Here is a 15249-nt window from a genome sequence, read left to right on the forward strand (position 1 = left end):
AAACTTCCATTCAGCGAGGAACTGAATGAAGTGACATCTAGACACCGACCTTTCTCATACCCATGGCATTGTGGGCCGTTGTATACGAAGTCCGACTGTCTGGGAACCGTTTCAAAAAGTGAGCCATCGCCAACTCTAGCTTTCTTCCGTAGTGCGGGGCTCTTGCCTACCTGTTTTGCTAAGATAAACAACAAGGGAATAAAAATTTCTGGTCTGCCCAGGGCCCTCAGCAGTGCACCGTGTACGCCTTTGGTCGTATCGACAACTCCATTATTCGAAGAATCGTCTTCATCTACTGCCATGACCTCGATCTTCAACAACGGCCCTCCTCCCTGGATTAGAGAACGTGACACAACGCAACACCCAGACCTGCCAGTGTCGGTGTGCCAAAAGGAAAAAAACTTTCGAAGGCAATCTCCCCCGGGAAGAGACGTCCAGTGACACAAGAGACAATCCCGAGGCAGTCCTTCTCCTTCTGACACGTCCTTATTGCATGCACCCCACTCATTCTTCGTCTCCTTGCCCTCAGGCCTACGAGCACGGTCAGTCGGGACGGGTTGACTAGCACTGTATACGCTCTATTCTTAGGCCAAGCATGCTCTCTACCAAGAGAATACATGGGAAAACCACTCACCGAGACAAGATAGCCGCACGGTAGTACACATCTATCATAAACTCGTCGCAGTGTCATAGTGTCAAAGCTGAGGCAGGCCTACCGAGCGAAAAGAATCTAATATACCACCGATAGCCATAACCTCGATAACAGTAGCACACGTCAAGAGAAGTAGGAACTGAATTCTCACTTGGGCATAGATTTGATCGGCTGTAAGAGCGCCGGCTTCAGGCAATTTCGGGCAGCCGCCCATGATCTCAAGAAGTCTTTCAATGAATTCCTTATCTCGATAATAGCCAAGTAGATCGTTGGGGTATCTCTTGTTCTCTCCAACTAGACGTAAGGCTTTCTGATTCTTTATGGGCTCAGAAATATACTCCTCCGCAGGACTAAAGTCCTTCCACAGTCGCAGAATTGTCGATACCAGCAGAGGCAGAAGCTCCGTCCCGTAGTGGCTGCGCCAGAACAAGCAATCAAAAAGCGATGGCCTTCAGCCGGAAGCCTTTGAGAACTGAAAACGCAGCCCTCAATCCATGCGAAACCGCGAGGAATCAGAAGGAGATACTTATTCGCGGCTACAACACAAGCCATATATTTTCGGATCTGCAGATCTTCTTCTCGTATGACAGGTATGCACAGAAGTCTGTAAGACAGATGCAAAATGCCTGTATAGAGAGCACGCCCTCCAGCTAGGGAGACGTTTGCCGCCACGACGACACGCAACAATGATACAGCCGAATCTGGCCGCCCATACCCAATCTTGGAATGTTGCGAGCTCAAATAAACAGGCATAGTCTACAAAGGGATTCATGCCACCTGGTTCAATCCTAACATACATGGTCAAGAATTTCCCCGTCATTAGCGCGCGGTTAAGAAGTTTCTTCGGAGCACCGTAAGAGGCACCAGGCTGTCCTGCTCCCCCTGCGCCCGAAGTTCCACTCGGGGATGACCTTCCGTCGTCCCCCTCTCTCAGCTGCTGTCTTTGTACGAAGCGAGAGACGAACACATCAGCAGCTAAAGGGCAAACAGCCCTAGTCGCTTCAGTCAACGTTTGAATCATATTGTCGTCGAAGAGGTCAGCTTGACTGATGCACAGCTCAGCCAAGGGAAATGGCGCGATGCACGAGACTGCTGCAATTTCACCAAGTAAATGCTTCTCCTTCTGCTTGACGCGTTTCTCACAGATTGTTGAAGTTAGCCTCTTCAAAACCTTTCGCAATTTAAGCCGAACCACCTCGTAATTGAGAGCCTAGGACAGACACAGCATCCATCAAACTCGGGAGTCAGTCAGTTCACTTGGATGGTCAACAGTACGAAGATCTCTCAAATTTTGGTATTGTTAAAACTCCTATTATTGAAAGATTTATATTTTTTATGTAAAAATAAGAGAAAGAACAGGTAACCGACACACATGTGTGAACCTATGCCCGTATGGCATCTATTGACAGGAATGTGATAATGCCCGTCTCCAGGTATCGCAGAAAAAGACAACAACCTAGACTCGAATATACGTGAATACATATTTATGTATACATATGAATAGGGACACACACGTATGCGCTCACTACACGTTTGCATACTGTTAGTGGGTAAGAAGAGGCTTTCAGAACTTACCATCGGATGAGAGCGTTCAGTAGTCCAGTGTTCAATAACCTTTTCGTATATGGGGTACCGTCTTGAGGCGGGCAAAACCTCGAGGAGTCGCCAGAGCTTACAGCTGACCGCACTTGAGCCGTAAGGTAGGAGGGAAAGCGCCGGGAAAATAAGCTCGACAATCATGCTGTCCTGCAAAAAGCATTGCGACAACAGCAATCGGTGGACTCTCTGGAATGCAACCTGTCGTAGAGTACATCCTCCGAAAGAAAGCTCCTCTCTCCTTTTCACTAGCGGTTACTAGCCAGAGGTCCACTTCAGCAAATAACTGTACGAAAACAGAACAAAGGGGAAGGGACGCGGATCAACACCGACGGAGTCCCGGCGATTCTTCTCAGACGCTGTGGCCACAAAACCAGACGATCGGAGCTACGCCTCGCAGTCTCAAGCCATCCCGTGTGACGCGACACAGGTCCTCCTCCTGGAGAGAGAGACAACACGGCTGCCGAAAGAGAGCAAGACGTAAACGTGCACAGAACAATATGTCCGAGCTCGTTTTTCGAGATATCTAGAGCAAACCACTCTCACTGCATGCTTAAGGCACTGTTGAGGCGAAGGTGGACTCGTGCGTACTACTACCGTATGCACTCGTGAATAGAGAAGAAAAGCTCATCTGAAATTGTATCAGATTTATTTCATTCTCCGAGAAGACGACACCTACAGACAAGACCGAGAAAAGCAAACACTTGAATTAGCTTGTGCTTTCGTGTCAACACAAAGAGCACCCACCGATGTGCTTGATTCTCTCCCTCATAGTCTTTAGGGAGAAGCCGACAGACGCGACCTCATCAGAGTTCCGAACTTAGCACTAAATTCTCTGCTGACACGACCGTCATCACTAAGCTCCCAGTGCCTTACCCCCCACCACTTCTAGAACTAGAGAGCTGAAGCACCTCTTTGTCCACAAGAATGAACCACCCCTCCCTTTCCCCTGTACGGTACGGCCCCTGGTAAGTAGACTGGCTTTCGACAACCACGCCGAAACACGTGCTTCACCTTTGTGTACACCTAGAAGAAGGTACACAGAGACGTAGTGGACAGACAAAAGAATGCAAACACTCTTTCATCAACTCACCAACTGCGACCTCAGCGGCACTCCTTTGTCCTTTTGTGTCGCTGCGCCAGCCGCCGATCTTCTTTGCTCTTCCTCTTTCTCGGCACATCCTCTCAAGACTGCAAGGATCGCTGTGAACGTCTCTCCTTCATATGCGAGAGACGCTCCAAGATACCGAAGTAGAGGAACAACATGCTTGAAGAAATCTTCGTAAGTCCTTACAGGACGCAACCCTACAAACATTTCGTCTTTCTTCACCTCTCCCCCAGAATCTCTCCGCCCCCCACTAGGAAGCGTATCTGCGTCTTCTCGGGGCTCTTGTTTTCCCAAAGGCACTTCATTCCACTTTGAAGTTTCAGTCTCCCCTGTTGTTGGGGATGACGTTGGTGACTTTGCAGACTCTTCTACCTTTACTCGCTTCACTAAAGAAGATGATGGCGAACTGCAGTCACCTTCTCTTTCTCGCTTGACAGGCGAATGCGCCTCATTCGTATCATCAGGCTGTCCCTTTTTCCCTCCGTTCTTCCAATAAAGAGCGGCACCAAGCCAATGGGATGCATGCTGACACGGAGATGGATCAAATCGCTCTGCGTCGTTCACAGTTCGAATGAGTCGAGCAAGGGAAGATGGCGGAGACTGAGGGATCTGGCATTCTGTCACGCCGGGGTGTGAGAAAGAATCTCGACCTGAAGTTGCACGAGACGCGGGAGTACGGGGGGGAGTAGAAACCGGCGGCTGTGGACGCAACTTCTTCCGCTGCTGAAGATACGCTTCCAGACAATCCGTCGGCCGGGAGGACAAAAGCGGTGTTACCAGCCATCTGATAGTCGCAGAAGCAACGGGGATTGAAGCAAAACAACAAAGCGAAGAGACACACATCACATACGGCTTGCCCTGCTTCTCATACAAGTCCTCACCCCACAGCAGGGATGCCGAACTTCTACGGTTCACGCCACACGCGGAAACCTTTTCCTCTCAAAGACAGAACCTACATCGGGGGCGATGCACAAGAGGGTACTACTGGGAGACGACCCTCGCTAGGCAGCTGACCTTTGAAGAAACAACCACTAAAGAGTTGGTGCCGGCGAGCAGCGAACGGAGAATAGCGCACCCCAGGTAAATGTTGATTTGCGTGAATCTCATGCACGTCGCAAATAGACGGAAAATATATTCCAGGGGAGAAGGCACAGACTGGTGTAGATGTACCCCAGGTTTCGCCAACGCACACATACTCTGATCTATGTAAAAGCGAAGTTCGTGCCTAGCCGCATACATGTCTAGGCCCCTGTACTTCGGTGTCCATCTGAGGCCATCACAAAACATCCCAATACCCTTACCTGATGAGCTTCCCCAGGCTTCTTTGAACAACTGCATTAGCTGCAGGGGACACCGAGAGGTTCGTCATCATGTGTAGCATCAACTGATGAGCGTATATCATTCCATTCAAGTCGAGAAAGGCTGCAAGAAGTTGAAATTTGCCTATCTCCATAGCATAGACCTTATCACGCGCATATCTGCAAAGACATGCCCCGCACACGAGTGTACTGGTCGTTAACGCATCAAGAAGTCAATACAGGGCGGTAAACTCTAGTTCAGCATCCCATAGAGCGCGGAAAGCACACACTCCTGATCATTTCGTAGTCGCGAACAGTGTACCGGCTAACGCCCTAGACTGGTATGATGAGAAAAGCAGCAAATCTAAGTCCCGCAAAGATATCTGAGCATGCTGCTGACAGTCAAGCCTAGCCATTTCCAGTGCTCCGGTAAGGGTAGTCCCTTCACACTCATGGTCTGATAGTTAGCACAGACGCGCCCGTAAACCCTCCGTAACGTTTGACTCCTCTTAATAACACTCGACATAAGCTCGTACCACACATCACGTACACATACACGCATAGACAGGGAGAGACATTCATGCACGTGCAAGCGTGTCTTTACACCTATACCGACTTCCTGAGATGCTCGTCAGGTTTATACACCCCACCTCACAGGCATACACACAGTACAAAGAAATACGACAAAACATCCGTAAGGACGCAGAAGAAAGTCCGAACGCCGCAATTGTCAAAGAAGCCCAGAAACAATCTGAACAACCTTCGCTGCAACGGTATACAAAGAACTACAAAACAAGAGACGTCTACACATGGTACAGTAGGTAAGAAAGTGTAGACCTCGGCATAGTGCAGCCCCTGAGGACACCTTGTAGAAGTAGATAACGCGAGCTCAAGACACGTCTCACAGTTACTTTTAAATACGATGATATGCTGTAATTCACCATATCCACAACACTCGCAATCAAGAGCACGTCCAAACACTCCCAACTTCTCAACCTTTCGCCAACCATCACTTCAGGTGTCTTTTACAGTACACGCGAACGACGTAAGCTGCAGCACCCAACAGAACATTACTCCAGAAGAAAACGATGTTGTCAGGCTGGATATGGTTGACTGGTGATGCTCACCTATATCCCTGTTCATCATACAAGAGATATTCTCTTCCCCCGGGCAGATCGAGTAAAGGATTGCCTGCATCCTTAGATCGCAATTCCTGTTCCTTGGAGATGAGGTCTTTCTCTAGCTGCTTCCTCTCCTTCTCCACCTTCTCCCTTGCTTCCCTATCCGCTCTCTCCTTCTCTCGTGCCTCTCTCTCTCGGTCTTTAGGAGACCCGGGCTGACCCCCCACAGCCCCGGCGGCATGACTGCCATAGTAACTTCCCTGTACACCTCCACCCCCCATCCCTGTACCTCCTCCAGGAAGTCCACTTGGAGGAACATGATAGTTACCGTAGAGTTGGTGAGGCGGGGGAGCATTTGTAGGGACGCCGCTATTGTATGGGGTTCCACTGGAAGGCCATCCGCTGCCATGCAGGGGACGCCCGAGGCCGCCGTACGAAGGGGGAGCACCGTGTTGGATCGGGGGAGCGGAGACTGGCGCTGAGAGAAAAGACAGGAAAGCTATCATCACGGGGTAGAGACGCGTGGAAGATAGGAAGGCTTAGCAGTGATAACACTCTTCTCCGCCAATAGTGCATGCACGCTGACCTAGAAATGACTTTTAGAAGACGGCGAGAAAATCGGGCACGAATGTCCACGCGATGCCACTGTGCCCAGTAGAGGTTTTCCATTGAACGCCAGGCCTCTCTACGGAAGTGGGCTTATGAAGTTGTAAAGGCAAGATGACACCTGAGAGCAATGCACTCTCAAGTGATGAGGAGAACGGAGAAAAGCAGGGAGGCACTCGATGATGTCTCCTGCAGCATCACTAAGGCAGTCGGTACGAAGAGAGGAGGCACGACACAAAGAAAGAGGCACACAAGAAGCTATAACGCCGTGGCGATAAACATCACAAGACTGCGATGTCGCAAGCGCGCACGCGTGCAACCCGCTCATGGCTTCCACTCATCCCGGAAGACGAAATCGACGCACAAGTGCATCGACGCTGATACCAAGACTTTATACATCTCATAGCGGTCCTATCACCCAACACATCACAATTTATACAGACTTCCTTAATTCCCTCGCTGACCCCTGTATCAACGTACCTCCTCCCGGGCCGAGAGCAGGCTGGCCCGGTCCAGTATGACGCGCGCCGAGACTGGAGCCGACACCAGGGACTCCAGTTGACGGCCCTCCCCCACCTTCGCCCGACCGGCCTGCGTTTGTAAGAGGTGCCATCAAGGACGGCAGCAGGGCTCGCATATGCTGCTCGGGTGTCAGGTGAGGTTTAGGAGGCGCTGGGAAAGATCCACTTTTCACCCCTGTCAGCGCAGCTCGATAGCGGTTCGCTGTCCTCTCAAAAAGTACCGCAAGCAATGCATCTGCAGGCTGAAGATGTGGGTAGACGTCGTTCAAAGAAAGCATGCTGAAGGGTGCAAATTTCAGAAGTAATCACAACACAACTGATGTAAAAAACGACACAAAGAAAGAGTTCGCCCTGGAGCCCGCCTAGGCATCCACGAGGGTCGAGTCAAGGAAACACAGGCTTTGAGGTTCTGCAAGGAAGGAGTCCACGAAGACGCGAAAGACAGAAAATGACGTAGGGGGACTGCTGTATACCTCTCTGATCTACATGAATGAAGAGCGCACTACCAGACACGGAACGAGTGAAACGACCTGACAGGAGAGCTCCTAAAAACGATGCCGACGGCTACTATGGTCATTACTATGAAAACCAGGCTATTCACGACGGCTGAAAAAACAGGGATGGACGTCTCCCGAAGACTCTCCTGGGGAGAAAGGTAGAAGAGCATGCATGCAACAGGCTCCACGGGACATCCTTCATTCATCCTTTTGCACGCGATGGTTCGCTCCCCCCCCTGCACCCCTGCCTTACTCCGACAGCCGATTCGCTAAAACCGCGCTTTTTCATATCTCATTAAACCGAAGAAATTCACTAAGAAAGCACGGAGACCTCTTGAAGTCGTTTGGCTCCACCCCCGATGTAACTCACTTCCTGAAACACGTTGCCTGGATCCCGACCACTCTCCCCTCCATAGTACAAAGCATCAACCACGAAGAATCGATAGCTCCAGAGGTAAAAACGAGAGCACTTCGGTGCCTCTCTGCCCGCCTTAACTCATACATGCAGGAGGCGCGGAACCACACCAGCACCTATAATAGTTAGTACGAGCGACAGTGAAGTTCTGAAGACAGAGATCCAGAATAGCTTTTCTTGTTGCTGTGATTTCGTTCAGCTTACTCTCTCATGATGAACAAGGCTAGCATGCGGTAGAAATTCATCGAAGGACCTCCAACACCGGCCTTGTGCGCTTGTTGCGCGAAAATTCCCATTGTCTCTTCTGCAGAAGAGACACTTGCAGTGGCCGAGGCCAAGGAAGTGTCTGTAGCAGCAGGCTGTGAACTTGTAGAGCTCGTCGACCCACCTCCCACTGAAGCCGGACCACTTGAAGTCTTCTCTCCACTTCTGTTCCGTGGAGACGAAGGAGCATGTGCTAGAGGCTGTCGGAAAAACAGAAACACGATTTGCCTCGAACGCTCCGCTGTGCTGCTAGTCTCACAACAGAGGCGCGGACAACGAGTTTTCAATAAGATCTACGAAGAGTACGAAGTCCACAAGCAATACACCCTGACAATCGACTCCCGAGGGCCTTACTTCCCCTGTCACTGTGTGCATGCCGCAATACCAAAAAAAGGATAACTCTGCGTGAACCCTTTTCGAGTGCCTGGAAGTAACGGTGCTGGACACCGTCGAAACACGGGCGCTCCACCCACACTGGATTTTCGTCGTGCTATGCAGCTAGAAGGCTGTCGTACGTCCGGAGTCCACAAGGTGTGAAACAGTAGTTGATATCGGTCAACAACGGCGAGGATGCCCATCAACGAGGACGCCGTCGCATGTACACACTATCTTATGACAAGACTCACTTCCAGCTTGATTGTCAAGGCTGCCTCCTCTTCAGCCGCGTCTCTTTGCTTGCGTAGTTCCGCATACAAATGCAGCTGGAAAATGATGACTTCAAGGAGCTTTTCACGAGAGAATAAACAAACAAGAGGAAGAAGTTGATTTTGACTAAAGAGATGATCTTGATAAACGGAAAGAATGATGGCCAAGGTCCGACTAGGGCATAAACTGCCTTCTCCCACGATAGAAGCAATTGCTTGTAGACATGCCTGCACAGGTATGTGCACCTGAAAGGATGAAAAAAGACAGCCACACTGAAGGACTTCAGCCATTCTTGTCTCTACCTCCTGGAGTGACAAAACCCGTCCTCCAAGAAACAGAAGGTGGGGAAAAATGAGAAGACAACCTGACAATAGCCACTCTCAGAACGAGAATGGTTACTGCTTCATTAGCTCGAGCCCAGCCTTTTCGAATCTGAAGAACAGTTCGCTGTCGCTTCCTCATTCAACTTATGTCTACGCGAAGGAGTGTTCAACAACCGAGCAGTGGAACAGGGAGAGGACGAAGAAGCCATCCATGCTCTTAGTATACCAAAAAGAGCTCAGAAGCGACAGGTCCCTATACAATGGCAGTGCCACGCCAAGGCAAAGACACAACTCCATTGAAGGACGAAACGCGGTGAGAAAGGCCACATTTGCTCTACGTGAACTCTCAGCTCGAACTATCATGAGGCCAGTACAGTCTTTCAACGACATTCACCCTCACACGAGCGTCGCGACTCCGCAAGGAAAAAGACACATCTCGTTTTGCCAGCACGTCCCATTACAGCACTGTTAAGAGAGCCGAGCAACGTGCCTGTCCACTATGATGCTTGTGGTGCAACTCAGGCCTGAGAGAGGTACCGCCGACCTGGACGACACGCGTATGCACCCACACAGCCCTCTGCCGTACGAAATGATCGCCCGAAGACAGAAGAGATCAACCGCGGTAAAAAACAAAGAAACATACGTACTTCGTTGTTCTCGACGTAAGCAAGGAGGGTGGCATGCAATCTTGCGTACATGCCGATGTGCTCACGACACAGATTATAAACAGTCAAGGTGAATTTCCGTTTCGTCCTTTCTTTGATCAACAGCTCATGTACTCGTTTCCTTGCTCCGCTCCCACCCCCACCTGACCCGCTGGTCGACGAAACCAGGCGAGGCCATCCGATATCGTCTAAGCGCAGACTGCTTCCAAATGCGCAGATGTCTGCGGGAGTGACGAGGCGTTCCATCTCGAGAAGCCGGAAAAACGCTGGAAATACCACAAAAAACAAAGTCGTGATAGTACCGGGACGTGCACACGAACACAATCCATGAGAACAGAGGAGGAGAGGAAGAAGAAAGAGCCCTGAGCATGTAGGTGCATCATGAAAATTGACGGCTGGTGGGGATCCAGACGTGGTACGAAGGATTTCTTTCACGTGTCCAAGTGTTTGTTCTAGGCTAAAGGAAGAACACTCCGATCTCCACTAGCCACAGCGTTTCTTGAAAGTCTAAAGAGTGCGACGGGTAAAGTCCGGGGCTGAATGAGAGAGAAGGCAAAGACAAAACGCGTACGCAACCTCCGCTCGTCTCGCAAGTCAGCAAGGAGACGTCATTAACTACAGGGCTGACAGCTTTTCACATCTCGAGGCACACAGATATGTCTACCTCTTCAGAGTCGGACAAGGTACATGTCGACCCCACCCACAGTGACCCCCACGACACCACGTAGAACGAGCATGGAACTGGATGGCAGATGTACTGGGAGGGACACATGTTGAAATCGGAAAGCAGAATCAGACTGGGCATCCCGCAGTCAATCTCTCTCGCAATTCTAGACCAGCACGATCGTAATACCCTTGTGTTGGCAAACTAACTAATTCTCCTTGAAACCAGCCCTGACTACAGCCACCTAAATGAGTCAAGCCTTCCGCACAAGTAGATGCCAGGTGACGGAGCAGGTGTCCGGAGAAAGCAAAAGCGTTCCCATGGGGAAGTCTTAACATGAGATAGCTAGGGCAGAACACGCATGTCAACAACAGGTGATACGCTCTTGTGAAAGCAGAGAAGTAAACATTCCTGGTTCTATCACGGAACACGCAGAAAAGCAAGCCCTGTAGCGAGCATTGCATGCCTTCATGCATACATCCCCCGCCACGATACTGCACATGAACACCTCTGAAACAACTCCTGCTAAAATCTATGTCTGCCAGAAGAGACAGGCCACCGCCGGCAGGCTCCCCGGGATACAACTATTGTTTTTTGAGAACACGCAAAGCAAATCTACAGATTTTTTTTCTGCTGCTGATGACACCGAGACAAAATCCAGTTTCGAGCGGAGGAATGGGTATACATGGGAAAGAGATGGATAGGACAACTTACCTCCCAAGTTGTTTTTCATCTGCTTGTACTCAGTCCGTGAAGGGTCCACATGGACGCACATTTCGCTCACAACAGTAATCGCGTCAAGCAGCATCGACCGAAAAGGTAAGGGCAAGAAACACGAGCGAGAGCATACGGGTAGAAACCCCCCAACCCCCCCTCCTGTCCCCGCTGCTGCTGCTCCTCCTCCACCTCCCGAACCTTCCACGTCTGACTCCCTTTCTAGGCCATTTTTCTTTGGAGCGAAAGTTGAGAAAATGAAATCAACAGCAGCTTCTGAGTTGATTGTCTTTTCACTACATGGAAGGGATCGAAAACAATTGCGCAGGGAAGCGTCGATAGTCAGCAACTCAAGACACGAAGCGTCTTGACCTGCCGATGAAGTGTCCTCCCCTGCATCTGTTGACGACCTTTCAGAGGAAGAACCCGCAGTCCTAGTACTGTGACTGCTGTTAGGTGACTCCACACCTGAGGGAGAGGCAGAGACAGCTAACACCTCAGAACGACGGAGATCTGTAGCGATAAGGAGAAAGTGAAAGAGAGTGAGAGGGAGAAGACGTCGTGAGAGAAAATCAACAGCTTTAGAGGGGGCTAAGGCTCCGTTCGCCACCTGCATGGAGAACTCGAAGAAGAAAGGAAACAGCTTTTCATCTATCCCCTGGAGAAGAGCCGAGGTCATGGTAGTGAAGGCTGGGAGTGAAGGCGATAGATAGGGAGAAAGGAGAGAAGACGAAGGGGCGGAGATAAAATAAGAAGAATCAATAACTCCAGGGGACGAAGAGGGTCCATCAGACCGGGGAGAACCAGGTACGCAGTTGCCGGCGCCTAGCTCTCCATTCATGTCAACGGTGGACGTTGTACTCCGACGACGCGTCGTTGAAATCAGGAGCCCTAGAAAAGGGACACACTGCTGTCGCCATACCTGACAATCAGGCATACACACAAACACCGTTAGGATCTTTCCACCTACACAAAGAATAGTGCTACCCGGCATACACACAAACACCGTTAGAATCTTTCCACCTACACAAAGAATAGTGCTACTATTCTCTTCCGCTGGGTGCTGTACAAAAAAGCCCTAACACGTGTCGACTGCTCTGGTATCCACTTCAGGTGTGTTTCTTTTGCGAGCGCAAGGCGACTGCACCATATAAACAGACATGAAGCGGCACTACGAGAGATCACTATAAAAGACTAACCGTTGTGAGTTCGCTACGCACCAGGAGATACCTATCTATAGCTGTTTCAATATTACTCAGACAACACGTAAATGTGAAGCCAGCGGGGCGCTACGTGAAGCTTCGTCAACGACACATTAACCGGAAACGCACCTGATGTATGTTTATCGCAGCGACAGCAACCTGACCGTTGAAAACGTGAGGGGGCGTTACGTCCAGTTCGCCACTTACCTGAAATCTCTGATTTAGCAACTCTCTGAAAATGTCTTCTACTCTATCAAGTTCCTTGGTCTCCGTCGGGCCTACAGACGACCCGGACACTCCTCGAGAGGAGGTGGCAGATTTCTGAGGAGCTGAAGGTGAAGGAGCATTCTGAAAGATCTCATTCAGCTTTGAAACAGCGACGGGAGACATGAAAAGAGAAGAAAGACTGTCCGGGAGAGGCCCCGAGGGTGCCGAGCTCGCACCCGACATTGGCTTCATGGGGTGGAGACTGGTAGACGGTAGAAGAGAAAAAATAGAGAGGAAGAGTGACAGGGACAAGGGCTGGAAAAGGATGGGAAGGACAGCGCTAGAGGATGAGCGGAGAGTACCAAGAGAGGACTAGGTGAGAGCCACGAAGAGCAGACAAGTTGGAAATAGCTCGGACTGCGAGTAAAATCTCTTGACTGTAGCAGCAGAAACGGAACAAAGAAGAGGAAAAAAGTGGCCTGGGAAAGCAGGAAGAACGCAGGTGGGGTGGTAAAACAGTCGTTAAGTGATAAAGAGACTAGAGACAAGAACGACTGGGAAGAGAGCCACGGAAGCTAAAAGACAGAAGCAGTCAAAGTGGGACTAGAGCCCTGTATCCGGAACCTGTGGGAGCATACAAGCGATGTCGCCTCCAGCGACAGCCTCCGAGTCTTCCTTCTTGTCGGAAGCTCACCCAAAGCATGACCCTGTGACCTTTCCGTGTCGTTGCTAATGGAACGGCACGACAGCCGATGAAAGTAGTGGATACCACGACTTGAGGGGGATCTCGGGGCGTATACGCATCACCGTACGATCCCCTCCGCCGTGCTAGCGAGGCGGAGAGCACAAGAAAGTGCTCCCGGGTAGTATGACGCGTTATAGACTGGCCCCCCTTGATCCCTACACCCCTGGCAACGTGGCCTCATGTCCACATCTTCTCCATGTATATGTCCTGCTCTCTAGATGGACTCAGTACGGGCCCTTTCAGATGCGCCGGACAGGCTGCGATTACGACATTGCTGACTCAGCTGTCGAAAACGACTCTGGTGTGAACAACTAAGAACTGTGGCCAGAGAGTCAGCCCATACGGGCGAGTACTGCCGCTTGGAGAGCTGCGATTTCTGGTAGAAAGACAGAGCTTAAGTCGAGCTTTTCTTTAGTTCCAAAGCTCTGGGCTTGCATGCATGCTGTCGTCCCCCGGCTTCGCGGCGGGTCCCGTGGGCAGGGGAACAGTAAATCAGACCTCGGTCTCGCATACTTCAAAACAGGCTCAAGGTTGGAAGCAAACAACGATCATAAGCAAAAAGATGGCGAGGGGAACGCCTTCGCTGCAGTGGTCCCTATGGAGAAAATGCGACCTGGTAACCAGGAACCAAGCTGGGCTGCCGGCGAAAAAAGCGGCATAGGACAGTGCCGACGGTAAGCGACAGAGAAAATTACGGCAACAAAACAACACGGATACCCGACTTGAAGGCACTGGTTGCCGGAGAAGTACAGCTGCCGTGATTGAGTGCAGCAGAGCGAACCAATGTGTGAATACTTATCGACAAGAGGAATGAGACTAGCCCGCCAGTTTGAAAAGAGGAAACAGCAGGTATCGCGTTCAGCTCGATGACAAGACTCAGGGATTTCGTTGGACCCTGTGAGAATCACTTGAGAAGATGCAAAAACTCTAGGTCACCAGGTCCCATGCAGGCAAATGGCATGCGTCCTGCAGTGTAAATGTAGCCAAGAATGCGCGACATGTATAAGCCGGTCCGGGAGACACAGCATCTGCCAGAGGCATCGCACACAATCGGGCTGCGGCATGCAAGGGCAGACGCAGCTAGTTGGACTGTAGAGTTTTTGTTCGAAACTCTGTTGCTGTTCACCCTTGTGGGCATCTTTCTAGTACACGAGGAAATCCCTGTGAGCTACCTCTCCCCGGAACAGGCTACTCTAGAAAGGTACGCGATGCGAGGCACGTCCCGTGCTGCCTTCTCATCAGAGCCACCTGGGGGGCCGAAGGACCGTATGCTGCTCAGAGCTGCGCGTCTCGAGAATTTGCGCACCAGCGGACGTCTGGCAGACAGGTTCGCTCAGGGAAAACTCACAGTGGAGGTGTCTCCGTGCCCGCAGACAGGGTTCGCAGAGAAGCCGCCCTCGAGCCTTCGGCAGCAGGCCCGAGCACCGCTGCCTCCGTCCGGGAACGATTGCTCTTTCCCTCGCTGACAAAACAAGCAACTATTTCCTCCCAGAAAAGTGCACACGTGGGCATCTGTCCCCTCATGTGAGATCTACGCAGTGGGGAGGTACAAGCGCGACGGCAGCCTCCCACGACGGCCCCCGGACTAGCGTGTGCGACGCGTCAGAAAGCACATGCCGTCCCGGGACAAGAGCTTCGCGTGTTACTTTCTAAACAGCGAGGACCCAAGGATTCAGTTACAGTGCCTGGTCAAGGTGACAGGGTTCACGCGGCTAATACCTAGTCGGTGATCTGCTACAGTAAGGCAGTTTGCGAGGGACTGTTGCCGATGACAGGAGATGCACAGCCGGTGGAGGATTCGGGGTACCTGGTAACCAGACAGACTTTACCGTGCAGCGAAAACGCTGGACCTGCTAGGCAGGCGAAGAGTAGTGGCACCGGGGGAGCCGGGCCCTTGGGGCGGCCAGAGACACGATGTTTCCGCACCGTGGGTGCTGCCAAAACTGTCTTTGGCACGGTTCCTCTCTTTTAGGCGGCGAGAAACCGTCTAAGATTTGCTATCGGCC

At 51.2% G+C, this 15249-nt stretch overlaps 1 protein-coding gene across 1 annotated transcript; it reads right to left on the reverse strand.

The window, feature by feature from the left end:
- Window positions 1–170: 170 nt before the first annotated feature.
- On the reverse strand, window positions 171–14182 carry CSUI_005754 (transcription factor nuclear export subunit 2; the record flags this gene model as incomplete). The annotated part of the gene is made up of 13 exons (XM_068065924.1): window positions 12499–14182; window positions 11090–12011; window positions 9694–10073; window positions 8705–8968; window positions 8019–8278; window positions 6862–7181; window positions 5782–6253; window positions 4658–4834; window positions 3342–4140; window positions 2228–2398; window positions 1450–1862; window positions 717–1068; window positions 171–332 (listed from the first exon to the last, which is right to left on the reverse strand). Coding segments are annotated over exons 1-13 (4944 nt in total), but the record flags the coding sequence as incomplete, so codon positions are not given.
- Between the last annotated feature and the right edge of the window lie 1067 nt (window positions 14183–15249).

Source organism: Cystoisospora suis (assembly GCF_002600585.1).
Source record: "Cystoisospora suis strain Wien I chromosome Unknown contig_2779, whole genome shotgun sequence".
In the NCBI taxonomy this organism is placed as follows: domain Eukaryota; phylum Apicomplexa; class Conoidasida; order Eucoccidiorida; family Sarcocystidae; genus Cystoisospora; species Cystoisospora suis.